This window comes from Oreochromis niloticus, linkage group LG14 (genome assembly GCF_001858045.2).
Source record: "Oreochromis niloticus isolate F11D_XX linkage group LG14, O_niloticus_UMD_NMBU, whole genome shotgun sequence".
In the NCBI taxonomy this organism is placed as follows: domain Eukaryota; kingdom Metazoa; phylum Chordata; class Actinopteri; order Cichliformes; family Cichlidae; genus Oreochromis; species Oreochromis niloticus.
Window position 1 is genome coordinate 25,677,637 of NC_031979.2, and position 27,543 is coordinate 25,705,179.

At 39.0% G+C, this 27,543-nt stretch overlaps 3 protein-coding genes across 10 annotated transcripts in view; all 3 read right to left on the reverse strand.

Annotated features, from left to right (window-relative positions):
* Nucleotides 1–1,361: 1,361 nt before the first annotated feature.
* Nucleotides 1,362–5,619, reverse strand: LOC100703746 (extracellular calcium-sensing receptor-like). Its single transcript, XM_025897913.1, has 11 exons — nucleotides 5,354–5,619; nucleotides 4,854–5,074; nucleotides 4,674–4,765; nucleotides 4,208–4,387; nucleotides 3,922–4,110; nucleotides 3,363–3,821; nucleotides 2,988–3,197; nucleotides 2,778–2,901; nucleotides 2,442–2,635; nucleotides 2,027–2,308; nucleotides 1,362–1,936 (listed from the first exon to the last, which is right to left on the reverse strand). The coding sequence occupies exons 1-11, from the start codon at nucleotides 5,617–5,619 to the stop codon at nucleotides 1,514–1,516; spliced, it is 2,640 nt and encodes an 879-aa protein (XP_025753698.1). The 3' UTR covers nucleotides 1,362–1,513.
* A 4,155-nt stretch (nucleotides 5,620–9,774) lies between these two features.
* LOC100703470 (extracellular calcium-sensing receptor-like) lies at nucleotides 9,775–13,884 on the reverse strand. Its single transcript, XM_025897914.1, has 11 exons — nucleotides 13,700–13,884; nucleotides 13,332–13,566; nucleotides 13,118–13,201; nucleotides 12,829–13,008; nucleotides 12,541–12,729; nucleotides 11,938–12,420; nucleotides 11,605–11,814; nucleotides 11,371–11,494; nucleotides 11,059–11,252; nucleotides 10,695–10,976; nucleotides 9,775–10,389 (listed from the first exon to the last, which is right to left on the reverse strand). The coding sequence occupies exons 1-11, from the start codon at nucleotides 13,882–13,884 to the stop codon at nucleotides 9,967–9,969; spliced, it is 2,589 nt and encodes an 862-aa protein (XP_025753699.1). The 3' UTR covers nucleotides 9,775–9,966.
* Nucleotides 13,885–16,278: 2,394 nt separating this feature from the next.
* plch1 (phospholipase C, eta 1) overlaps nucleotides 16,279–27,543 on the reverse strand; it is a 69,121-nt gene continuing 57,856 nt past the window's right edge. For 5 of the 8 annotated variants that reach the window (XM_025898263.1, XM_005459606.4, XM_025898265.1 and 2 more), the window contains 10 exons: nucleotides 26,494–26,591; nucleotides 26,219–26,398; nucleotides 24,471–24,578; nucleotides 23,699–23,823; nucleotides 23,401–23,485; nucleotides 22,565–22,711; nucleotides 22,115–22,194; nucleotides 21,913–21,972; nucleotides 21,033–21,423; nucleotides 16,279–20,137 (listed from right to left, as the gene is read on the reverse strand). In XM_025898263.1, the coding sequence (XP_025754048.1) occupies nucleotides 17,451–20,137; nucleotides 21,033–21,423; nucleotides 21,913–21,972; nucleotides 22,115–22,194; nucleotides 22,565–22,711; nucleotides 23,401–23,485; nucleotides 23,699–23,823; nucleotides 24,471–24,578; nucleotides 26,219–26,398; nucleotides 26,494–26,591 (3,961 nt within the window). In that variant the 3' untranslated portion in view covers nucleotides 16,279–17,450. Of the gene's footprint in view, nucleotides 20,138–20,499; nucleotides 20,528–21,032; nucleotides 21,424–21,912; nucleotides 21,973–22,114; nucleotides 22,195–22,564; nucleotides 22,712–23,400; nucleotides 23,486–23,698; nucleotides 23,824–24,470; nucleotides 24,579–26,218; nucleotides 26,399–26,493; nucleotides 26,592–27,543 lie in introns of all 8 variants that reach the window. The other 3 variants (XM_025898267.1, XM_025898266.1, XM_025898262.1) reach the window with 3 other exon arrangements.

Consider the following 27,543-nt stretch of genomic DNA (forward strand, 5'->3'; position numbering starts at 1 on the left):
GGAGATGATTGAATGATGGAGTGGGTTTAGTTTTCTCTGTGGTGGCATCAGGGGGGCTCTGTGGGGCCTAGCAATGCTGCTACTGTGGGCCCTGTCCGGATGGGCGTGGGTCCCCCAGCTCCAATGAACCTGGGGAATGGGGGTGCCCACTGGGGTCAGCGGGGGAGCCACTACATAGCATCCAGAAGACTGATCCCCAGGGATCCCCCTGCTGCTGCAGGACCGGGGGCGGTCCGCTTGTCTCCACCCCAGGGCAAAGGGCAACATCTCCTGGGTCTGGGGGAGGGCTTTCCAAACCAGCATGCAATGGCTATACTGACAAGTCAGATGTAATAATCCTGTGCTGACCGGAGCTCCGCCAGACCCTTAAGTAGAGTGCTCCTGATGAGGCCATCAGCTGCAACTGATGACAACTGACGAGCGGCAGGTGTGGCAGCCCACACACACGTCACACTCCTCTTCAATAACTCCACATTCCTCTTGAGACACTCACACTCTTGTTCCACACACATCTCGCCACTCAACCACTCGCAGGTAATCCAAGGACAGGAAACGGGAACAGGTCCAGGGGTATCTATAAACAGGAGAACACGGTCAGAAAACAAGCTAGAGATTCACATGGGGAAAAACGGGTTTGCCAAGGTTGCACTAACACAGGTTACTCAACGATCCAGCGAGGAGAAGCACTGAACCGCCATCTTAAATAATGGTAATCAGGCAGATCAGCAGCAGGAGAGTAATCAGGCCAGGAGCGTGGATTAAAGTCATGAGCCCAAGATGAGCTCCACCCAGGGAGACAGAGGAGGCACGAAGATCATGACACAAATGTTGCTCATAATAAAGACTGCATGCATGTAAGTGTTCTGTCTCTCCAGATGCCATTTTACATATGAAATGTGAGTCAATTATTTATTTACTAGACAGAAATTTCATAAAACAGTATGGAACACTGAAATCCCATCTGTACTCCGATCGTATTAATCTTTTCTGTATAACAATTAACTTCTATTAAACTGCATATCTCAATAGAAGACTAAAGGCATTTAAAATTCTTATTTCTCAACTTTAATGAAACATTTGTACCACAAAAAAAGTAAAAACAACACAACATTGGACTTCTTTTATAATGGTGTTTTTATTTTATGAATGTGTTTGTTACCTAAGCAATTTTTATAAAATAGATGCAATGCAGATTTTTTTCAAAAAGAGTAAAATTTAAAAGAAATTAAGAAATTTGTCAATTTTTTTCTTTGACAACCTGACATATTTTGTCAATTCATGTCTGAGTGAATATTTCTGATTTCATATAGCTTAGTAAACACTGATAATAGCTAGCAGATAGTGATGCAAATGCAGCTCTGTCATAAAATTTTAGGATATGTCACAATTTAATAAGACAATAAACAATCATATTTTTTAAATGATATATGACCAGATAAATAAAATGACTGTATTCCAGCTGTTAACATTTATAAAAAGGTGAATTACAGTGGCAATGGTTACATTTGCTTTCCTATCTACCCATCAGATGTTTTTTAGTGTTTTTCTCAGGCCTCAAAAGAATGATGAAGCACTTTGGAGCAAATATGCAGAACAGCAAACCATAGCTAGAGGCAAGGATGGCAAAAATCTCAACAGCAACTGCATATTTTCCAGGAGAACTGACATAGGCAGGAACAAAAGCCACCCAAACAGCACAGAAAATCAGCATGCTGAAGGTGATCAGTTTGGCCTCGTTAAAGTTGTCTGGAAGTTTTCTGGCAAGAAAAGCCAAGAGGAAACTGGTGCAGCCCAGTAGTCCAATGTAGCCAAGTACCAGAGAGAAACCCACCACAGAGGCAGTGGCACACTTCAGAGTAACTTTTAGCCCTGGGACATCCAGGTCAGATTTGGGAACAGGGGGGCTGATTGATAGCCAAATAATGCAGATGATAACCTTTATGGAGAAGCATTGTACAAAATCAAGTTAATTTCTGTAATCCCATTAAGAGTAATAGTTTATGGTTTCAAAAAGTGCATGTCACACCTGCACACAGGTGAAGAAGAAGACACTTCCTCTCTGTTGGCCTGGACCAAACCACTTCATCAAGGCTTCAGCACCAGGCCGAGCTGAGCGAAACGCTGCCAGAACCACAATGGTCTTGACTTTGAGGCAGGAAACACAAAGCACAAAGCTGATCCCGAAAGCTGCCTGCTGGAAACGACAAGACCAGTCTGATGGACGACCAATGAACACGAGCGAGCACAGGAAGCAGAGCTTGATTGACACAAGAAGCAGAAAGCTCAACTCTGAGTTGTTGGCCCGGACCTTAACATGAGATTTGGAATATCATTATTATCAGTTTCTGTGTATTTTTTCAAACGATTCCTATATGCTTAATGTTTTGGAAACTTTTCTCAAAACTGTACAGTGTCTCTGTTACACAGATATGCATTCTCACCATAGGTGTTTGACGATAGTGAAGGAATACCACAAACACAGCTGTTGTCACAGTGAGACCAGAAACAGCTACTGCAGTCAGGGTAATTCCTAAGGTTTCATTGAAAGAAAGAAAATCCAGCTGGCGGGGGATGCAGGCAGTTCTTTCAGCATTAGACCAGAACTCGGATGGACATCGGTCACAGTGAGGGGAACCTGGGAGAAGAAAATACATACAGTAAAGTGTAGATGTGCTGAAACTATTAAAGCCAGGATTATGATATAATAAAAGACTGATGAATTAAAATTGGAGTACTGAATAGATTAAATGCTTGTGAGGAAATTATATCTTCCTCACCAGTTGTATTGCTAATCTCCCCATCAGCACATGGGATACAGTCAAAACAGCAGACAGGTTGACCTTTTCTGGTTGCCATCCGTGTACCTGGGGGGCATCTTTCACTGCACACTGAAACGGGGACCTAAACAACAGCAAAATAAAATCCTATTCTCATGTATACAATGTATTATGGCCCACAAAACATTTTAATTCTCCTATTTTAGCTACCTGATTGGATCCTGTTGTCCACTGAACAGCTGACTCATTAAGGTGGAGGTCAAACCCATCCACACGACCAATCAAAACAAATTTTGCTGGGCCCTCACCAGTGTTCTGCCAGTTAAGAAGGTCATACTTTGCATGGATGTCAGCGCCTTGGAAATAAAGCTGTTCACCCTGTGGTGTGGTGAAGTTTACTTTGGCCACATGCTGCAAGAGCTGGAAATGTTGAAAGAGTAAATATTCAGTAACTATTCAGTGTTTTAGTAGAAAGTACTAGTCTGATTTTATGTGGAATTGTAAATTCTTAATGTCCCGACTGCAAATGTAGCTTTTGAAAAACGGTATACATGGAAATTTTGGAGTGAAAGCAATGTTACTAACCTCTATGGGTTTAATATCTGTTGGAAAGGAGCAAGTGGAGTTTTCATTTTCAGAATTGCTGTCTGTGTATGGGCAGGAGAGTAAGCTGTGAAGGGCGTGTGCTGCAGCATAAACTGCAAGGTAGACATTGTATGTCACTCTTAGCTGGGAGGTGTCAGTAAAGTGATTCTGTACTTTTTCCAGTGTTTCTGTACCACTGCAGGGTTTAGAAGCATATGAAGAGACAGATGTGAAACCAGGACTACATTTAAACTCCTTTTCCCAAAATTCTCTTAAGAACTCATCATGAGGACGATGAGATGGATTCAAACTTCTGATATAATTTCCAAATCCAGGTATAGTTAAACTTCGAATGGCCACACCAAAAACACCAGCTGCCACTTTGCTTGTAACTGGATTTTGGAGCAGATCCCCACTGGTGCTCCAAGCCTCACTGGCCAGAAACTGCCTGTTAGTAACCTAGTGAGCAAAAGGACAAAGTCAGAATAAAAGGAAAAAAAATATTCTGTTACAAAACTCAGTTCTGTCTTGCATTATGAATTTTATTATAGTTTCTCACATTTAACTTGTCAAGCTGCAGGAATAATTCCAACACATCTGTATACCACGTGAAGATCAAAATCACCCTTGCAGCTGAGGCCTGAATTGTGAGTGCTGCTCGTCTGGCATCATTCACAATACTTTCCCTTTGAAGAGTCTCTACAAATGCCAGACACACCTCAGCTCCCTGAATCGCTTCCTCAAATATCTGAAATGTACATTAAAAGCATAGAACCTTTAGATTTGTGTCAAACAGTTGTGAAGATTTCTTGCAAAGATAAAATCGCAAATCGCAAATAAACCACCTTTAATGCAACATGCCCATAATCATTATCTACTATCACTGCTCCAATCCAGGTCCAGTTGAAATGTATGGCAAGTTGGGCAAAAGCCCTGGCTTGGTAAATATCACTGGCCATGGTCCTGAAGAAATTAGGATATTGACTTCTATCACTCAGACAGGGACAGCTAGCTGTATAACTAATCTGAAAGACAAAAAAAAATCATACTCACCCATAAATATATATACATATAAATATACTGAAATATATAGTAAATTTAACACAGGGTTCTACTAAATAGCTGTGTTGCTAGAGTCTTCGTAGTTTTGTTTTTTCAGCAAGAGTAAATTAATGCATTACTCATGTGCACTATGATCAGTCAGAGTAAGAGTAAGTAAGTTGTATTCATTTATAGATTTGTGGGTGAAAAAAAACATGTACATTGTACATATATATATATATATATATATATATATGTAGTACAACTCACTAAAGGTACAGAGAGAGGCCCCAGGATTCTGGCGACTGTCTGAGTTGTTGCAGATGAGGAGCAGCCAATGATCAAAGGAATGGGCTTATCACCTGATGACATTGGAAAATACAGTCAGATAAAGTTAGAGTTTAAAGAAAATTAGTAATACTTGATTTACTGGAAAACTAGATTTATTACCTCTTTCTTGTCCATAACCAGACTGCAGGGCTGTTGTGTTACAGTTAGTGCTGTCTCCACCAACCAGCGACAGTGCTGCCTGCGAAGCCCACTGTGGGAGGCCACAGTTATCACGGATGTGGTAGCCCAGTTTTATACCTGGTAACAAGTTTGTACTATGATTTATTTCCTCCACTGCAAACACCATAGCATAGATGTACTGCAATGGAAGATTTTGCACCCTGGGAACCCAGGATAAAAGAAAAAAGTACAACATTAGGAACAATTATGAAGTTTTTTTTATGAAACTGTTGCACTGTAACAGTTTGTAGATTAATTACTAGGTGATATTCATATATCATGATATTATTAACAAGAATGGAAAGAAAATAATTGACTGCATTTGGAATAGAAAAGACAAAAATAAAACTAATAGAGTTCATCTTCTGTTTTTTTCCTGTTTTTCCAAAATGCATTGAAATTGTAAAGTTATAAGAGTAAAAAAATGCATATAGATTTACCCAGTACAGGTTTTGTTGTAGGGCAGCTGAGTGAAGTCATAGTTTATAGCTGGAAGATTGTAATGAAGATTAAAGAGCCCACCAATAACTACATCTCCATCTTCAAATAAACCCTGGTCTCCAGGTGTACCCCACCGAGAACAGGTCACCGTCTGAACCACCTGCACCCCCACCTGGAGCCCCAGCTGCCTGCCCACAAGCCCTACAAGGAGCAGGGATGGAGCAGTGCAGGACCAAAGAATGAAGATCCATTTGGCCCAGGACATGGACAGAGCTGTTCTGGATATTTCAAATATGCATATCATATTAAAATAACTTCTCAATGGTGTATCATACATTTATAACATTTGCAACAAAAAAAAATCTGTATTGCTAAGGTTAAACAGTTCCCGAAATACCTAATTGTATTATATTTTTCTTTATAAAGTAAGAAAAATACTTGTTCCTGGATGTTTACTGCTGAAGGAAAACATTTCAAGACAATATGACAACAAAGATAGCTTCCACTAAAAGCTGGCAAGATATCTGAACTGACATACCTGTCTCTTGCTCTGCAAAACAAAGATGTTGTTCTAGGTATTTATAAGAGCTATAAGGCTGATATTTAAAGCAGTAAACAAGATGAGCAAAACATCACTGAGGGTGACTGCTGTGTGCTGCAGAAACTGGAGTATTTACCTGGAGGGCGGTGACTACGTAGACCAATAGATTTTCCTTGGAAACATTTTGTTGACCAAGTTTAGAAGATTTAATTTGAACTCAATAACAACGGAAAAAACCACACAGACCACACCCATTCAAATGGTTGTTTTTATAATAGAAATGTTTTGTAATAGAAATGGAGCTATTTCACTGTATTATTTAGGTTGATGAAAATATTGCAAATAATAGCCAACAGTGTTAATGGAAACCACGTGGTGATGAAAGCCTGAAAATCTTCAGAGGACAAATGCTGGGATTTTTGCAGCAACAGTTTTACAAGCTACATTTGACTCTAACTCAACATTTGGCATTAAGCCGGGATGCCCAATGCTTTGCAGAGGCACCCCCATGTCTCCGGGGAATAAGAAACGGCATATTTGACCTGCTAAAATATCAAATTTGCACTAGACTGAAAACCTGACAGATGTTAACAAATATAACCAAGCAATGAGTTCAGGTCTTCCTCTACACCTGGAGCTGAGAGAGCCAGATCTGGTATCTTGTATTTTGGAAGGAGGCCATAGTGTTGACACTTAATCGCTACCAGCTGACGGTGAGATTTGCAGCTACATCTGTCACAAGACTGCTGCAGCTCTGGTGAGTTTTGCATCCATGAGTTCACACAACAGTGACAAAGACAGGGATGCCTATTCAGTGACTATTCCTGACTGTGTACAGATGTGAGCTGTTCACATAAATCTAATCAGTTATGATTAGATAAGTTAACATGTGATTTGACTCCAAAATAGGAAACAATAGTAATACAAAAATGCAATAAGCTGTACCACCAGGAGCAATAAAACATTATAAATCCATGCAACTTGGTCATGCTCAGTGACAAGTATGTGTAAAAAATATCCCTGTATTTACCCTGGGAGATCTATTGTGTTAAATTGGGTTTGGGCTGTTTTAAATTAAATTTCAATCCACATATTCAAGTGTGAACCACCAATGATTTGTCCTTCAGAATAGATACTTTTATATCTACATGCAGGCAAGTGTGCAAACAGTGCAGGTTGTGTCATAGCAGTGTGAGTTGTCAGTATGACTAGAAAAGTTTTATATAGTTGTCAGTCCATTTTATTCAGTTATATAGGTGTTTGTTCACATGTACCACACATGTGATTATCATAATCCAAATGAGCTTGCACTTCTTATTTGAAAAGAATTATACAATGCAAAACAAAAAAGGATTCACAAAGGAAAAACATTTGATTAAATTGTTTGAATCTGATCTATAGTTGAAGCTTTAATCCTTTTCTTTTTTCACTGACAGATTGCACCAGCAAACCATGTTTTGCGTGTTATTTCCCATGGAGTTAAGTCCTATTAAAAGGGTCATTGTACAGAGTGCCAAGGAAGCTGTGAGGTAATTTTTATTGCATTGTGCTGTGTTTTATGGTTTTTCAGAAAACATGGCACATTATTCATATACAGGGTCATGAATAATCAGGGCCATTCTTATACTTCTTTGCCCTCAGACTGCTGATTTACTTGTCATTCCTAGGGTATTTAAAAGTAAAATGGTAAGCAGAGCCTTCAGCTTTCAGGCCCCTCTTTGAAACCACCTCCAAGTTTTGCTTCAGGTAAACAGATACCCTCTGCACTTTTAAGATTAGGCTTAAAACTTTGCTTTATAATAAGTGTAGATCAGGTGACCCTTAATTCTCTTGTGCTGCAACAGGTCTTTGATGGGGGTTTCCCGTAATAAACATTTCTTCTTCAGTCATGTCTTTTCATTCTCTCTGTTTATACCTACTTTGCGCTCAATCATTATTATTATCTGGCTCTCTTCCTCTTGTCTTTTGTCTTGTCCCCCTCTCCTCACCCCCAGCTAGTAGTGGCAGATGGCTGCCCCTCCCTGAGCCTGGTTCTGCCAGAGGTTTCTTCCTGCTAAAAGGAGATTTTTTTTCTTCCCACTGTTGACAAATGGTTGTTCAAAAGGGTCATCTGATCACTAAGATTTTCTTTTTTTTTTCTTTTTGTAGCTTTTTCACCTCATAATATAAAGTGTCTTGAAATAGAAGTTGAGTAGAAGTAGAAATGAATTGAAAAAAAATCATGTAGGACACTTAAAAAAATAAAAAATAAAAAATAGAATAGTTTGGCTGAAAATCAGCATTTCGAAGAGCATTTTGGTCACTCATATAGGAGGACATCGTAATTTGAGATATTTATACATTAGTGGAAAAAGGAAGAGAAGCTCCAAACAATTTGTACTCCAGGTCACTATGACCCTTTCATTAGGTTTCACTGCTGGCAATCATCTGCACTAAGGTGTAAACAGCCTGCAGTATGTATAGGAATTTCACAATTAAATAAAAGAAAGTGGAACATGGCTTAAACATGGCAAGAAATGACACGGCCTCTACTTCTATTTGGCCTCTAAATGATTAATGTAAATGGATGCAGTAACAATAGATTAAAATATTATTACGGTTTTGCTTATTTATTATTATTATAAATGGACAAAGTGATATTCAGAATTCCTTATTATTATTAAACAGACTTGTTTTCTTTTCTTTAAGTATAAAAGCATAGAGTAGTTTCATATAACACGTTCAAGGTCATGGCAACAAATTCAAACGGAAATTACATCCAGCTTTTCAGCTTTACATGCAAATGAAAAATTGTTGATTGGGAAGGAACCTGTTCATGAAAAAGCCCCTGCAGATTGCCCCTGTCTCAGAAATGGCACTGTAAAGAATCCACTCAGAGAGGAAATTATCTGAAAATGGCCTGCAGAGAGTGCCCTTACGCCAATATACATGAACGGCGTAGGCTCTCGTCTAAAACACGGCTGTGAATAGTTGTAGGGTGGTTAATGTACCAACCTCAAATCATTATTCTGTGCCACACATAAAACATACTGTCTATTCAAAATGGTTTACAGGAAGTGGCAGATGTCAGTAACTGAAATACACAGAGTCAAAAGTGACATATGGTGGTGAGAGAGAGATGCGAGTAGAAACACAGTTAACCCCAAAATTACCTTTGAAAATAAAACATGGACTAACAGTGCAATCCATTAACTTTGTTGTATTGTTATTGCAAATTGTATTTGGACTGAGACAAATTTCTTTGGGTCAAAGAAAAGCCTGTTTGCACTGTGATAAGAGTGCTGTATGTAAGCCAAAGGCGAGTTATTGTACATTACTTTCAAAGCAACCAGAGGAAGGATCAGAGTACCAATAAATGGTATGACACTACCATCTGCTGGCAATTACTTGGTACATGCAGTTTTAGCAAAACCTACATATTACTCCATCTTTAAAGTTACTTGTGTATGTGACATCTACCTATTTATCATGAACTTTGATTGTGGTATATATTTATAATATATAAGATATTAATGTGATCTGCCTGACAGATCAGTCCTCTCTGTATGGAGTGTGTATCTTCCATTATCAAAGTCCAATGCCATTTTATTTATTTACTACCGAATGATATCATAAGTTGCCTCAGCACATCTTTGAGTATTTGATATCTATAAGTGTTTTGGGTTGGCCTGTTGTCTTTAAACTGGTGTATAATGGTTGTGATAAGTTGTCCTGAACTCTCAATTTATTATTAAGATAACATATTAGTAAGTTGCAAAAGCAATCAGTTCTCACTGAATTTAAATCAGTTTATGTGGATGGCATAATGAAAAAACAAAAAAACTAAAAATGGCCTGGAAAAAACAAAGCGGAGCATTTTACTTGGTTTTGGTGCAGGTTTTAATCAAAACTTGGCAAAAAAGAACCACTAAATACACTGATACAGAACACATAATTGCATTTATATTGGATTCTCTCCTCGATTATTTACTAGCAGTAGAACACCACTACTTTTTCTAATTCAATTCAGTTATTAATAAAAGACAAATGTAAAAAGAATTCTACACTCACATTCGAATAAGAAAAAAAAAACTATCGAGCCATAAGATGTTTCTTTGTGTTCTTCTCAGGCCTCAAAAGAATAATGAAACATTTGGGGGCAAAAATGCAAAGCAGTAAACCATAGCTAGAGGCAAGTATTGCAAAAACTTCCACAGCAACAACATACTTCCCTGGAGAGCTAATGTAAGCAGGCACAAAGGCCACCCAAACAGCGCAGAAAATCAGCATGCTGAAGGTGATGAGTTTGGCCTCATTGAAGTTGTCTGGAAGTTTACGAGCAAGAAAAGCCAAGAGGAGGCAAGTACAGGCCAGCAGGCCAATGTAGCCTAGGACAAGTGAGAAGCCCACGACAGACTCCATGGTGCACTCCAAGGTGACCTTTGACCCTTGAAAACCAAGATCACTTTGAGGCCTGGGGGGACTGAGAGACAGCCATATAACGCAGATGATAACCTGTATGGAGAACAAACAAACCTCAAAGTTATTATTATTTAAAAAATTATTATTATAATGAAGCATGGGATTTCCAGTGAAATTTTACTGTAAAAATCATGCCCAAAAGTAATATTTAAATGTCCTTACTCCACTGTTGTTGCCCACATTTTTTAATGTACCTTATTTGTACATTAATGTCCTTTATTTGTACATTAATTTACTTTATTTGTAGATGAGACAGCTAATAGATTGTGAGCCACTATAGAGAACGGGCACTATTAGCAAACATTCTCATTATGTCATCAATACAGGAATATGTGCACCTGTATACAGGTAAAGAAGCAGACACTTCCTCTCTGTTGCCCAGGGCCAAACCACTTCATTAAAGTTTCAGCACCAGGCCGAGCTGAGCGGAAAACAGCCAGAACCACAATGGTTTTTACCAGGAGGCAAGAAACACAAAGCACAAAGCTGATCCCAAATGCAGCTTGCTGAAACCGGCAGGACCAGACTGACGGGCGGCCAATGAACACAAGCGAGCACAGGAAGCAGAGCTTGAGCGACAGAAGAAGGAGGAAGCTCAGCTCTGAATTGTTGGCTCGTACCTGGATATGAGAAAAAATAAATAAATATGAAACAATGAATCAATACTTTAAACTCTATTTCACATTTTGTCAAAGACCTCACCATAGGTGTTTGACGGTAGAAAAGAAACACGACAAAGACAGCGGTTGTCACAGTGACACCAGACACAGCTGCTGTCGTGAGAGTAATGCCCAAAGTTTCATTAAAGGAAAGAAAGTCCAGCTGGCGAGGGATGCAGGCAATTCTTTCAGCATTAGACCAGAACTCAGACGGACACTGCTCACACTGAAGTGAATCTGGTAAAGAAGTGAGGAAAAGCAGATTGACAACAGGAAACTAAAAAGTGCAGATGAACTTAAAGTAGACAAGGGTCAGGGTAAACACTACCCCAGAACTCTGCTTACATTTCCTTACCAGTTTTATTGCTAATCTCCCCTTCAGCACATGGGAAACAGTCAAAACAACAGACAGGTTCCCCTTTCCTATCTGCCATCCATGTACCTGGGGGACAGCTTTTACTGCACACTGAATCAGGCACCTAAATAAAAACCACAAGACACATGCCATAATCTTATAAAAATTGACAAGAACACTACTTTCTGCAGCAAATTTATCAGTAACCTTACAGCAGTTTGTTAATCTGACTACCTGATTTGATCCTGTGCTCCACTGAATAGCTGACTCATTAAGGTGGAGGTCAAAACCATCTACATGACCGACAACAACAAGTTTTAGTGTCCCCTTGGGTGTGTTCTGCCAGTTCACAAGGTCATACTTTGCTGGGGGGTCACCTCCTTGGAAATAAAGCACTTCTCCTTGTGGTGTTGTGAGATTCACTGTGTTTAAGTGTTGCAATAACTGAAAGCACAGTATTGAGAATATAAAAAGCCTTAATGAAAGTGCTTTATAGTATTCAACTTATTGAAATCTTTAAGTCCAGCACTCGTGTTTAATAGCTCACACAGTGATAATTATGATCACCTCTACAGTTCTGATGTGTTTTGGAGAGGAACAAGAAGAGACGTTGTTTTGAGGGGGGATGTTTCCACTGGGGCAGGAGAGTAGGCTGTGAAGGGCGTGGGCTGCAGCATAAACAGCAAGGTAGACATTATACGCCACTCTTAGCTGGGTGATGTCGCTAAAGAAATGCTGCACTTCATTTATGGACTCTATCCCACTGCAGGGTGGTAGAGAAGCTTTTTTCACATGGGATGAAGTAGAAATATTGTGTGAGGCATTCACAACACTGCATCCAAACTCCTTTTCCCAAAATTCTCTCAAAAAGTCATCATTAGGATGATGAGATGGGCTCAACTTTTTTAGATAATTTTCAAATCCAGGTATTGTTGAACTCCGAATGGCAACACCAAGAACCCCACTTGCCACCTTAGAGATGGTAATATCTTGGAGAAGATCGTCACTGGTACTCCAGGCCTCACTGGCCAGAAACTGTCTGCCAGTCACCTAAGGAAATATCAAAATAAGGAAAGTTTGCAATAAAAAACTGTGGTTTTATTTTTCAGAACACAAGTTTGTGTTTACTGATGAACTCCTGTTCTACTAGTGTCAATATATTTTGCTCACATTTCTCTTGGCAAGTTCCACAAATATTTTCTGTACATCTGTATACCAGCAAAAGATCAGAATCACAGTTGCAGTTGAAGACTGGATCGTAAGCGCCACCCGTCTGGCATCACTCACAATAGTTTCTCTGTGGACAGTCTCAATGAATTCTAAACACACCCTTTTCCCCTTAATCTCTTCCTGAAATGCCTGAAATAGGTCAAAACAACCACTATGTTATCTTTTATTATATAAGATGGACACAAAGATTTTATTCAGCAATTTACAGCATAATAGCAAAACATACACCTGTATTGCCATTTGACCATAATCATTGTTCGCAAGCACAGCTCCAATCCAAGTCCAGTTGAGGCGTATGGCCAGTTGTGCCATGGTTCGAGCTTGGTAAATATCACTGGGGATTGTTCTGAAGAAGTTAGGAAAGTTGGACCTGTCACTAAGACAGGGGCAGCTAGCCAAGTAGCTGATCTGTGAGCCACACAAATATCAGTTTTTTACGACTTACGAAACATATTAGCTGTTCAAAGATGACTATACAATATTATCATCAGTTGTTTTTCCCATTATAAAAACTTACCACTGGTACAGAGAGAGGCCCTAGGATCCTGGACAGTATCACTCCTGTTGTAGATGCATGACCTCCAATGAGTAAAGGAACAGGCTGAACACCTGATGATTAGATAAATAAATAAATAAAAACAGCATCTTTACACAGTCATAGGATCATATTACTTGTTGTTTTACATGAACTTTGCAAATTTTAACTTCATGACACTTCAAATCAAACCTGCTGTCTCTCCAGGTTGTTCATAAGCTTCAGAATAAAGTGTAGAGGCTGTTAAATTGCAGTTGTGTCTGTCTCCTCCAACCAGTGAGAGAGCACTTTGCAGAGCCCAGGGGTATCGGCCACAGCTATCAAGTATATGATAACCTAGTTTTATTCCTGGTAGCAGAGCGCTGTTTTGATTTACTTCCTCCACAGCAAATGCCATAGCATACATATATTTTAGTGCTTGTAATTCTAAACTGAGACCACAGGAGGAAAAAAATCATAGTGAATTAAACAACCTGTGAAAGGTAAGGTTACAGGATATGATTTCATAATATGAAATGATACATATTGCAGCAAACAAACAAACATGCTTTGAGTAAGTTTTACCCAGTACAAGGTTCATAATGTGGCAGTCTGGTGTAGACCTGTTCTACAGCTGAAGGTATGTAATGCAAACTAAAGAGTCCACCGATAATCACATCTCCATCCTGGAAGACACCCCTGTTGCTTGGCGCACCCAACTGGGAGCACACCGTCACCTGCACCCCCTGCAATCCCACTGGTTTACCCATTATGCTGACAAGCAGCAGGGAGAGGGCTGAGGAGAGCCACTTAGTGGGATGCAAGGGGAGCCAAAATGTGGAAGCAGCCATTCTGGATATGTCACACATGAATGTCAGAAAATTCATGAATCATAATTACAGTAAATCTAGTAAATGTAAAACACAATTCAGCACAAAACAGTTTCATCAAACCTGTAAACTAAGTCAAATACACTTTTACTAAATAAAAAAATTAAATTAAATCCTATAGGGCTTCATCTGGGTTCTTCAAGAAGAAAGGGCATTTTAAACAAAAACATGATTTCACCTGGTTACAAAGTCCCCACTATCTCGACCAACACATATCTTCCTCCCTCTCTGCACATGTCAGGAGTTGATGTGGGTATTTATAACAGGTGGGAAGCATTTTGAAAGGAAGTAAAACTGATGACTCAAGCAGGAGATAAAATAAAATGACTCCTCTCCAGAGTAATAGTGGAAAAACACTTGAATGATAACAAGTAATTAGCATGCGTGAAGTTGGCAGTGGTGTGTGTGTGTATGAGAGTACAGTATGGTTCCTGTACCCTGTATCCTGTACCCCCAGGGGGTCATGAGTATTTTATATAAAATAAGGTAATTGGGAAGTGTTGGTGTAGTAAATGAGCACAACAAATGCTTACATTAAGCCAATAGATTAAAAAAAAATTAAATAAGGCGCTCTGACTGCACAAATTCCCAGAGCAGTTGGACTACAGAGGCACTTGTGGAAGCACATTTTTTTCAAGATTGCTACCATTACTACAATTACTATTAAAATACTATTCCCCTGCTATTTGCAGGTTCAAAATAATATTTTAGAAATGCTAATAATAATAATTAGAGCTTTTAAATACAAGGAATGAACATCTGCAAATTCTTGTGAAAACCTTATTTGTCAGAAAGATTTCCAGTTATTTCCAGAATTCCAGTGCAACACCTTAACTTGTTTAATAGTTGTTTTATTATGTGTTCTCAAATTCTCAACATTACATTATTATAGATGATTCAAACTCAAGTGAAATTACAGTAAAGTGTAAAATGAATATTGAATATTTTTTCTATATAATCTGTGGTCAGTGTAGCGCAGGAGTTAACCAAAAAAAATAACTAGAAAACTATTTATCCTCGTTCCCAGCTGCCCTTAAAATCTTTCATCTGGTGATTTTTCTAATTGAGTCTTAATTCTTTTTACTTTTTCTTTACTTTTTGATGTATGTAGCTGGCAAAACCAGCTACTGACCAGAATTCTGTAGACTATGTACATATACACTCACCAGCCACTTCATTAGGTATGGCTGTTCAACTACTTGTTAATAAAAATATCCAACTAGCCAATCACATACATTTAAGGCAGTCTGCTGAAGTTCAAAAAGTGATTTAAGAAACTTGCCATGGTTGTAAGCATTGGAGAGGATAGTATGAGAAACTGCTGATCTACTACAATCTGCACACAATCATCTGTAGGGTTTACAAAGAATGATCTGAAAAAGATTTACTATCCAGTAAGCAGCAGTTCCTTTGGGAAAATTGAATTACAAAATGTAAATAATGTTGTTCTGATGACTCGATATCAGCTGCAGTAATAACAACTTGACATAAACGACATGAAAGCATGGCTTCATTGTGCCTTCTGTCAGGTGTTCAGGCTGCTGCTGGTGGTTTAATGGTGTGGGGAATATTGTCCTAGCACACCTTTGGTCCCTTAGCACCAACTAAGCAACATTTCAACGCCACAGTTTACCTTTTATTGCTAACCATGTCCATCCTTTTATGACAGTGTATCCATCCTCTGAGGCTGGTGCTAGCAAGGTGTACCTAAAGAGTAGATCATGTGTATTATGCTGACATAAGAAAAATAACATAACGTCTCATAGCATTTCTAAAACCCTTAAATTAGCTTTATAATTAAGGCAATTTTCACTGTCTCTTGCTTTTAGGTGGCTTGTAACTTTAATATTCCATTTGGAAAGCAAAGTTTACAGCCACTGTTATAGATGTTGTGATGTTTGGTATTGTGTGGATGAACTAAGGCGACCAAGATACTGAGCCTTAGGGTAGAAAAGCAAAGTCTTGGCTCCAATCTTATCTTAATGAGCCTAAAGTTGAATTAATCAAAAAACATTCAAACTATCCAGCTGTATGCCTCTTTTCTCTCATATTTCCCTGGATGTCTGTACTGTGGGAGTTGTGTACCCAGAGCAACAGGTGTATCATTTGTCAGCTGTATTACACAGTCATTTCATGAGCAATTACATCCCATTATGTTTTAGGTGGCATATGGGGAAAGAAGAAGCTGTTTATGTCTTACAATGAATCGATTTTGAGCTTCAGCCGCATTCTTGATTGATTAGCTGTTACTATGCAGAAAAAAAAAACGTGTCATTTGTTGAAACCAAATATCTCATAATTTTATTGCATTGATAAGAAAATGCTCATAGTTCTTCAGTGAGCAGCCATACAAAGAAAAAAGATGGTGCAACACTGAAACAAAAAAGAAAAAACCCACCAAAACTGCAGCCTTACTACGCTCCTCTCCTCTGCTTGGCCCGGTGTAGTTGTCACTCTGCCTTTTCAGTCCATCACGTTATACAAAATAAAAATGAACAGAACTAAAAGATCATTTTTGCAGTCTGTATCAAAGCAATTATAAAAATAAAAACCTTTAAACTCAATTTTTTCTTAATTTGCAATCACATTTTCAAATTCTACAAATCAAAAAGAGCAACAAGTCCAAGCAAAGAAGTCTATGTACTGTATTGCACCCAATACAAACAAACCTATGCCCTCTGTTGTATCCAATACAACCGTTTGTTCTGTGCAAATAAGGTTGGTCAATGCAACACCTATTTTATAAACTGGTGCATAGTCATGCTTGACATGTTCACAAGTAACATGCACAAACATAAATGTACAGTTAGAACTGATTCTCAACTAAAACTCATCTGAGATGAAAAATCATGTCAGGAATATTTACACACAACACAAATAAAGAAATACCGCTGGAAAGAGAAGGAAGACTTACATTTGATATGAAGATGAAACCCATCAATTCAAAGTAGCTGTTTGATACTACTACACATTCAAATGATACAAAGAAAGACATTCCCTCTCTGCTTAACAGCCAATACTTCTTTTTTTTTGCTTCATAGTCAGTGTACATATTTTGGACAGTACATCACAGAGACAAAGATAACAAGTATCTGTACAATCAGTCTAGGAAGCCGTTTGGAGGGACTCAAAGTTCCCAAGTACATTTACACATTAAGCAGAATACAGACGATACATAGCCGACTAGAAAGACCATTCACTATTGAAATAGTGGACATTTCATACAGGCAATTCATGCTGTCAGATCCAACCATGGATTATATGAGATGCTTCACTTTTATCTTTTCTAAAAACAGCCCAGAATAAACATTTATTCAACTCGGGGTTAACAAATATGAGAACAAGCAAGGGCAAGTGCTTATTTCATTGATCCCCAGACTTTTGGTATAACTGAAGTTAATCAAGAATCACTGGCAGATTCTTAATTTCATGTAAAGTTATCAGAATTAGAGTCTGAGCAGAAAGTAGACCTCGGGCTCAGACACTGAGTGGCTTGTGTTTGCAGGTGGAAGAGAGTCATCAGTATAGTATCGATCTCCATAATGGTCACCATTTCCGTAACGTAATGATGTGCAAGCTCCTTCGGGAAGTCCCCTGTCCTCCAGCTGACCAAGATAACCTGCTATGTAAGAACCAGTAGAGTGTCTGTTCGTTGGAGGATTCTGTGAGGCTGGTTTATTCCTTAATACTACCCCACCAATGCCGGCAGTGCTATTGATGACCACCCCTGAGCGAGGTTTTAGAGCTTCTTGCTGTCTTTCCCGAGCCCGGCTATTGATGTGACGTACACGGCTTTGACTACGGGAGGATAGGCGACGTGTTAGGGGTGGAGGGGAATCATCTGTATCCCTGGACACAACAGGAGCTAAACTTGGTGCCTGTGGCTGTGACAGTGGGGATTTTGCTTGCAACTGAGGAGACTGGGGCCTATCAATGTCACTGTCATCCCCCTCCAAACTGACCAGCTTACGTAGCTGTTCGGTAAGAGGATCACAAGACTGTGACTGGAAAGTTACTCCCTCTATGGTGCCCGACTTCTTTTGCTTCCTCATATGGGGCGTGATGAAACTGCGACTAATAATGTGGTATTTGCTCTGAAAGTTGCATGATATGTCTTCAGAGGTTAAGTCTCCCAGGGATTTGGATTTGCATGGGCTGGGGGCTGTGGAGTCTATAGTATCAGACTGAGAAAGAGGTGATAACGGCTTTAAACTAGACTGTCGTGTAGTTCTGGTTTCAGCCTGTGGCTGGTGCCTATAATTAATCTGAGAAACCTTTTGGTTCCATGACTGCTGTTGGTCAAATGATTGTGTTTGACTTTGGTTGTGTAGCTGGCTGTTCTGTGGAGCTGGAGAGGACATAATGCAGTCATAGTCCAGATGGCTGTATACTGCTTCACAGTCTGAAGAGGGGGAATAAAGGCCTCTGTCTCTACAGCTGTTTACAGATGTAGCAGATTGATCATGGAGGCTTTCCGAAGAGCAAATACCATTTTGGTAACATCCTGCTTGCTCCCTCTCCAGCTGTTCATACCCCAGCCTGTCTTGATGAGACATGTTTAGGATACGATTCCCACTGTAGCTCCTCTGCTGGTAGGAAGTGCTGAAGTCTCTGGTGTGGTTAAGGGCCTCGGAATTTCTCTGAGGTATGGGGTAGCTGTTTTGACGCACTGGACTGGGATTAGAGGGTCTAGAGTTAAAAAGTCTATAGTGGAGGGAAGCCTGGGAGTTGTCATGGTGTTCATCGTGACTGAACTGCTGATAAGAAGGTTGATTCATGGGGGAATGATGCTGTGAAAATGCAACGTGAGAGGAACGTGATGAGTACTGCTGTTGGGAATCATAATATGAAGAAGGCTGTTTTTGTAGGAAGCAGCTAGGAGTGGACTCATGGTTTTCATAAATAGCCTGGCGTTTGATAGGACTCATAAGCCCAAACTCATAATGTCTTGGGGAAGTCAGCATTGTCTCCAGTGGATCCTCATCAACATTTAACTCCACTTCTGTAAAAACCTTTCCAGATGAATCGTGGGCAATGTGAAAACTGTGACCGTTTACAGAAGAGCCTATGTACCTTTTAGAAGTATTTTGTTCTGTTTCACTCATTGGTCCTGGGGGATCAGTCACCTCTTCATACACCCTCTCCTCTATCTCCTCATCTCTTTTTCTTTCCACACAATCCCAGCCTATATTATGACTTTTCCCCAGTCCTTGAACCACCTTTGCTGGAGATGACCCCAAACTGCTTGAGGGTGTGCTCTTTAAAGTGTCTGCCTGAACATGGACTGTCTGTTTCTTCAGGTTGTACACTGATACTGGCGACAAAACCTCCTCATCTAGAATGGTATAGACCTCCTCGAGCTCAGTGGTTTCTGGGCTGGAGATGAGGGCTGGTGCAGGTTGGGTAGTTTTGTGAGGTGAACAGATTTCCCAATTTACATTATTCGCTTTATGAACTGCCTTCTGGGGACTTGTGGGATTTTTCTTGTAGGGGGAATCTGCACTGGTTTTCAGAGGAGATCTGAACTCTTCCAGTGTTTTAGGGGTAGTAGGCCTCAAGTTTGAGTGATGGGACGGGATCATATCACAAGATGTGAAACTGTTTTGGTCAACAGTGCTTTCAAACTGACCAATAAGAGCTGAAACAGAGCCACATGTGTCTTCCTCATTGCCTAAGGATACAGCATCAATAATTCTGGAAATTGTGCTGTCATGCATAGAGCTGGGGCTCTTTAAATCACAGTACCTGTTGACAGGGGAAAGAGGGGCCACAGATGAGGGGACAGAGGAGGAGGATGAAGACACTGAAGGTGCAGCTGTGAATGTTGTGCTACTTGATGATGTTTCTGGTTTATCCAGTTGCATCTGGCTATTCATTGCAGGCAATACAAGAGAGTTTTTCTCTGTTCCTGTGGAGATGATCTTGGACTTGTTGTCTTCTGGCTGGTAATTCGCATAGTCTTCTTCCTTCCTCACTTCTCCAACACCAACAACCAGATAAGAAGTCTCTGACTGGTGAAATTCTTTGTTTCTGTATGTCTTAGAGGGAGAAGGGGCGTTTGATTCTGTGGCAAGTGATGATTCGATGAGTAGGTCAACAGAGGAAGACCTGGGCCTGTCAAAAAGGCAGGATCCTGTGGACACAGATAAATGAACAAAGGGATTAATAAAGAGATGCTTATATACAATAACTGATTTTGAATACCAAGCAGACCAACACTGACAACAATTAACAATCCAGCCAATACAAGGCAACAGCAAAACACAGACGAATGGTTCACCAAGTACAACTGTGAAAGGAGAAGATGGTGGAGGTTTTAAATAAAGAAAGAATCCATGTTTGCAAAGATCAGATCAGGAGGGAGATGGTCAAATGGGATAACATGGCACAGTAATATATTTCTCAGACCACTTTCCAACAAAATACACTGGGTGGACGCAATACTGGTATGTTTTTGAACGATGCAACCTTTAGACAATAGGTATTTTAGATTACCTGTAGGCATATCCTAGTCAGTTCTCTACTACAAGGAAACACACAAATGAAGATGGGACAGAAAAGGCACGTTAAGGTATTATGAAGAATAGGCTGTAGTCTGTCAGTTCACATGGTTACTGTACATGAGTTTTGTAGCATGAAGTAAAGCAAGGGAGAGAAATCAGCAAACATTTTACATTCATTAATCTGCAAAGCAAATCAAGGCAACTCCATGTAAAATTCACAAAAATATAATAGTTTAGAAATATGCTGTAGTTCTTAAAAAAGGCATTAAAAAGTTAAATGATTCACATTTTGACTCTGTTGTTGTTGCCACAGATTGCTGTGGCCTGATATGTGTTAGTATCCGATATTACATCACGAATCTTACAAATATATTTAATTCAGTTAAATTTTAATTCAATAGTGCCAAGTCACAAAAACAGTCTTTCAAGGCTCTTCATATGATGGTATTTAAACCATCTCAATAATTTATATAATTCCTGTTTTTATTTCCATCTTTGACTGCAGGATGAATGGAAAATACCCACCAATAACAGTGTCTGCACCCATGTCATGCTGTTCTTTGTCTGGGGAGCAGATGGAAAGCTGCCCTTGCAGAAGTCTGTCTAAGGGCATGGAGATCGGCCTGTGAATAAGTGGGGCTCGGGGCTGGAGACGTTTCTCCATCCCTCCTTCCTTCCCAGACACACCCTCTCCTCCTGCAGCAGCTGCACCTGTGCCATTCTTTTGGTCTGATATTGAAGCCACTGACTCTGACAGCATCATCTTTGTCTTCTTTCGTCCCTTTGCCGGGGCACTTGCAGTGCGTCGCAGGAGGTGATCACTGATGGAGCGTTTTCGAGGACCACTGGAATTTGTATCAACGGAGGACTTGGAAGAACGGTTAAAGAAACCTCGGATACCTCGTAGCTGATTACTCTGAGGACAAGAGCCAAACAAGAAGAAAAATGTATAAGTAATGCCTGATCAGCCAGTGTGTCGACCTAAAATAATCTAAATTCATTACAACATTTCAGTTTGAAGTTAAAATGATGATGTGGAATTTTACATAAACAATGAGAGGTTTGGCATGTACTGGATATGAGCAGTTAACAACTACCTGCTTTCATGAACATTGTCTATAGATGGCACCCTTACTCCTTAGTCGCCACAGCAAACAAAATGCAAAAAGCTGTTGTTTGGTTGTGCACACATGCTTACATTCAAAATAATTACATGTACACTCATAATAAGACAACAACAGGTAAAAATAAAATCTGAATGAAAACTTAATTTGTAAGTAAACTGCATGACTCAGTCATTGAAATATCACAGACAAAAAGTCACTGAAGATAAGCCAGACTGCACATTTGCATCATGCATTGCTTTTCCATGCAGCACCACACAGACCCTAGTAAATGGGTATACCTTATTAGATCCTAGAAAGTGCATTATGGTAAAGCTGGGGTTCAGCACTAGAGGGCTCCACTAGAAAGAAAAAGTATTGAGCATAGCTTAAATGGACTGGTGTGTTGAGGAAAAAAAAGCAATTTCCTGTTTACCTGTTAAAAAAAAATCACTTGATGAAAAAGGCTAACAAGGGGATTCCCCAGGAGTATAGGGCACTTACCTTCCCATAGACATCATGCACTGACATGTGCACAAAAATGGAAGCTTCAGTTAGCCCTTCCAAGTAAACATGTCTGTAACCTGTGGTTAGAGATGAAGGGAGAAAGCATGTGAGCTAAACAGTGTGTTTAATACAGATAACAGCTATTATCAAATGATGCAGGGTGATCTTCATGATTTCAAAACAAATTTAAATGGATCCAAATTTAGAAAAGAATAAAAAGATACTTTTTTTTCACTGTATAGTTACATGAAATCATGGTTTACCTAATACAACCAGGAGATTATATATCCTTTAGCAATATCACCATCTAATCTACAAAGGAAAATGATCCTAGTATTGTAGTGATTCTAGCCATCAGTGACAAACAGTGTCCCCTCTTATGTTTATGTCATTCATGCGCAGTAAGTAAATTTTTTTAACAATATGTAGAGCAAAGTCTTTACAAACCAGGCATCAGGCTGGTGAAAGCAACAGTCCGTTGACCAATAAAGTCCCTTCCAATCGGGTCATGGTCCCAGACAAGGAAACGCACCAATGCCACCTCAGCCATATGAAGTGTAAAGGTCAGAGTCTCCTCCCATACTGGGTTAAAACCTGAAGAAAATACACATATATATACAGTAAGCTTATTATCATTATTATTATCCATTTCATTAGTATGCTGTTAAAGCACACACCCACACACCACAAGACTTCCGTCGAGAAAAGGTAGGATTTCACACTAATCTTATAATACTGTTGAGCTCCCAGGCTCCATAACCTTTCCCAGAGGACGCATTCTCCCTGCCCCTGCAGAGTGCTCTCATCTGTGGAGTCACGTTTGAGGTGATACCCGAAGATCACGCCTTTCTGCTTCCATTGTTTCTGTAATTAATTAATTTGATTTTTTATCCTGGCTGTGCTTCACAGCCCAGAGTAAAATCTAACATCTGTGGCATTATTTCATTGGTTTGCTCTGTTTTTAACAACAATGCCATTGATTACTAGAATATGACAGAGGTGAAAAGAGCTGTGACTATCTGCTTTTTTGCATGCCATACATGCATTTTGTTCTATAGTATGAACACTGTAAAACAGAAAATATATGCAAACAAAACTCACACATACACAAATATTCCACATTCATCCTTTTTACACAACTTCAAAGTAAAATACAAAAGCATGTAAAACAGTTATGAGAAAATATTATAATACATAAATAATACATAATTTATACTCGTTGTATATAGTTCAGGTTAGGTCAGTGTACAGAAATGTGCAATAATGGTCTGTGTGTGTCTAACCATTGTCATCAACAACTCGGGTCTGTTCCTTGCAGCAGTCAACTGGCAAACCGATTATTTCCACTTCAACAAAAGGATCAATAATCTGATGGAGGAGAAAAAGCAATAAAATGAATTGTATTTCATTTCATGACCCTGGCTATATTAACAAAGAGAGCAACTGGAATATCTCTAAACAGTCAAATATAATTGTCCAAATGTGTGCAATAGCATGTAAGAACAAGAGACAGAGAGGGGGAGAGAAGAGATGACAGATGGAGAATGTGGAAACAGTGCATGTGTTTTGGTATGTTTTTACCTCTCCACGGTCCCCCAGCATGGAATCTGGCGGTTTGGGCAACTGCTGTCCACTAATGATCTTGAGAATGAGCTGTTTCTTGGGATAAGCTGGAAGGGGATCATCACTGAATGGGTTGAAGGTGCCTAGAGGGAATAACAGACAGCAGCGCACCAACTTTGATTAATTCCAGCAGTAAATACAAAAAAAAAATCCATGACTTGCTTTCATGCTGCACACATTTAGCAAACCGTAAAGAAATTGTACAGACCAGAACTGCAAACTACATCTGAAGCAAGCCTGCTAAAAAATTCATCAGTGCCTCTCTCATGTCATGCAGCTAAATCCCAGTTGGATAGATAATTATAAAGCAAACAACGCTGTACTGTAAAATGAAATCTCTCTAATGAACTGAGGTGGGTGAAGAGAAGGATACCTCAAACTTACAGCACGTTAAAAACACAGCAGAGTTCCCAAACATTATGCTGAATTATGTAACATGATCAGAAAGTTCTTCCTCTGATTGCTCTAGCAAAACTAAAATTTTAGTTAATATCTCTTACAGTTAAATTCTTATTACGCTTTCTTCAACGAACACTGAGTTAACATGTTCCAGTATGTTTCCATTCCAACTATAATGTACAATGTAATGTATAATGTACTATAATCCTGGGACTTGGAGAAAGGAGAAAAACAAATAGGCACTGATTTAATTATCAGTTAATGCTATTCACAAATAATAATTTATAAACGCTGACTTATTTGTGTCCATGCAGTGAGTTTGTTGCTGTACCTTTACACATTGGAGGAGGCTTGAGGACATATCCAATACCTCCATTCACCATAAACTTGGCTCTGTTCAGCTGCATCATCCTCCCCTCTGTCTGATAGTTGAGTGCAACTAAAAGAAATAATAATAATTATTATTAATATTATTATTAATAATAATGATGTTAATGGATTCGCATCTTTTGTATTTTTTTATTATTATTTTATGCTCCAGTGGGTTCTTAGTTAGTTTATTCTTGATCATTATCTGTAATATGAATTCTTGGTTTCAGTTAGTGGGCTTCGGTTAATATTTTGCTTAGGGATTAATTTTGTGTAGGCTTTTATTATTTTTCATTTATTTATTAATTTGTTTTTGGCCTTCCCTTCTGTGTCACTGTCACTGTTTTTTCTATTATTTCCTGCTTTATTTTGGTAGCCTGGGTCTTGTGTGCCAAGTACTGAGTTTTACATTCCCTCTCTCGCTATCATGGATATGTTTCAGTCACCCTCCTGTGTCCACTTTGCTTGATTACCTCATGTGTGTATTGAAGCCTCAGTTTGCCTTAGGTCTTTGACATGTCTGTTTGTCCTGTTTATCCGCCTGAGTAGTTTCCCTGGTTGGATTTTGGGATTCTGTTTTCATTTGCCATTTGCTCTGTTGGCTTCCCCTAATGAACGTTGCCTTTTGCTCATTAACCCGATCTGCAAGTCTGCATTTTTGGTTTCACATTATCCAGTAATAATGGCATAACATGAATACAAATAGACTGCAATGATTTCCCAGTACAGTAAGTCTAGCCTTATATGTAGTTGAAAATAGTACAAAGATAACACATCAAATATATATAGATATATATATATATAGGTCATACATCTGACACCTGTTTCAAAGATGTTTGACTTCAAAGGCTTATGAAGATGTTTCAAAGGTTTCAAACATGTATGACTAGGGTCACAAATGACTGACTAAGCTGTTTAATCTAAAATAAAAATAAAATGAATGAATGAATAAATAAATTCCTCGTGGAATAACTCAAAACAGTTGAAATAGCAACATAACTCAAAAATAGAGCGTCCCAGAGATGGTGAGTGTTTCAAAAGCAAAGATGGGGTTCTGAAAGCCTGCATAGACAAATAGTTTAACAGTTTAAGAAAAACACCTCTAAAAAAGTAAAATTGCAGAGTATTTTGCAATTCTGTATTCTATGGTTGTGCATGATACTATAGAAATTTAAAATATTCCCTTCTTTAGATGGAACTGTTTTTGTTTTGCTTAAAAGAAATTAACTGTTTTAGATTAAGAAAAATTGCTATCTCTTCTCAAATAACTACATTTCAGATTATATCAAGTGAAGGCCACAGATAAGCTCATTTGTATGTGTTCATGCATTTGTTAAGCAGTGTTAATGTATAAATAAACTAGTAGAAATGGACTAGTTCTTATATAGCACTTTCCTACTTTACTTGAGCACTCAAAGCACTCTATACAACATGTATGATTCACCCATGTGTCCTTTTTGTCTGTACTTTTTCTACCTAAGTGCTTTTATCTAACATTCACACTCTCGTGCATGCATCAGAGAGCAACTTGGGGTTCAGTATCTTGCCCAAGGATACTTAGGTTCTAGCATGCAGATTAAAACAGCCAAGAATCAACAAATCACCCTTCCAGTCAGTATGTTGAACTAGGAGTATGGCATTTTTTTAAACAGCTGTGTTTTCTCTCAAAGTTTTCTAGAACCTTATAAGATCTGTAATTTGTCATCTTACCCAACTGACAACCCACGTTCCAGTAGAACTGAGGGTTGAAATTGGAAGAGTCGATGCGATATGCCGAGGGATAAATTCGAGACAGCTGCCTCTGGTTAAAAGCCAGGAACTCTTCTGTTCTGTGATTCACCAGAGACTGTGCTCTGGTCTCACTGAAAGACAGAACGTCACCTGCAGTGCCTGAAGAAAAACGTGGAGTTGTAATAAGAAGATACCATTAATACGTAGATTGCATTTTGCTTGTGTGTGCATGTGTCATAGCTCTGGTGTTTCACCTTCATTAAGACACTCCTGTGAGGCAACAGAGTTGGTGAACACCACGAGATTTGACAGATCTCTGCTCAGTTTCATCGTCTTCCTCTTTCTTCCACACCTGAAACAATCGTCAGATGGCCGATTTTAAAAAGAGGACAGAGATGACAAAGTGAGATCATCGAGGCAGATGGAATAAAAAGGATAGTAGTTAAGACTTGAACATTCATCCATCCATTAAAGTATTTATAGAAGAAAAGCATTGAAGGATAGAAGATTGTCCACTGGAGGCAACTTGGAAACCACAGGAAAAGAGCATCAAAGGCAAAAAGCTTAATAGGGACCAGAGGATATGCAGTGCAGAAGACTCACTCAGATTCACACACACAAACAACTACACTGTCAGGCACCCACAGTCTTAAAAAAAGTCAGCCACTCAGACACATGCTTGCGGGAATCTGTATTGTGACAGTTCCCTGGGACATGCCTATATGAATATGCAACAGAGACTGGAAGAACAAAGACAGACAAAGGTCTTAGTTGCAGACAGCTGCTGAACAAGGAAAACAAAGCTGGATTTCCACATTTCTTTGCCAGGGTTGACTCAAATAGAAATGGGCGGAAAACAAGACCAACATGGACATAAAACTGAAAAAGAAGTGGACTATATTCAAAGTGAGGATGAAAATGGAGATACTACAATTTACTTTGGTATGATTCCTTTCAGATGTGATTCTAAATAAAATACAGACCAAATTAGTGGCAACAATAAGACTGAATTATGTCATTTTATCACCCCTTCCTCTGTTATTTTTAAGTACATAATGAGTTGAGAGGATAGATGGGGGACTGCAGAAATGAAAGTAAAACATTAGAATCCTGCATTTTTTAGTTCTCGATAATGATATAGCAGTAAAATGATATAGCAGTAATAATTACCACTTATTACTGTAGGTGAAAACAAGAATTGTAAGACTACTCATTAGTGACAGGTAACATTTGCAAAATATGCAAAATATTGATATGATATAAGAGAAGGCAAAATACCTAGCAATACCGGAATTAGAGAAAGG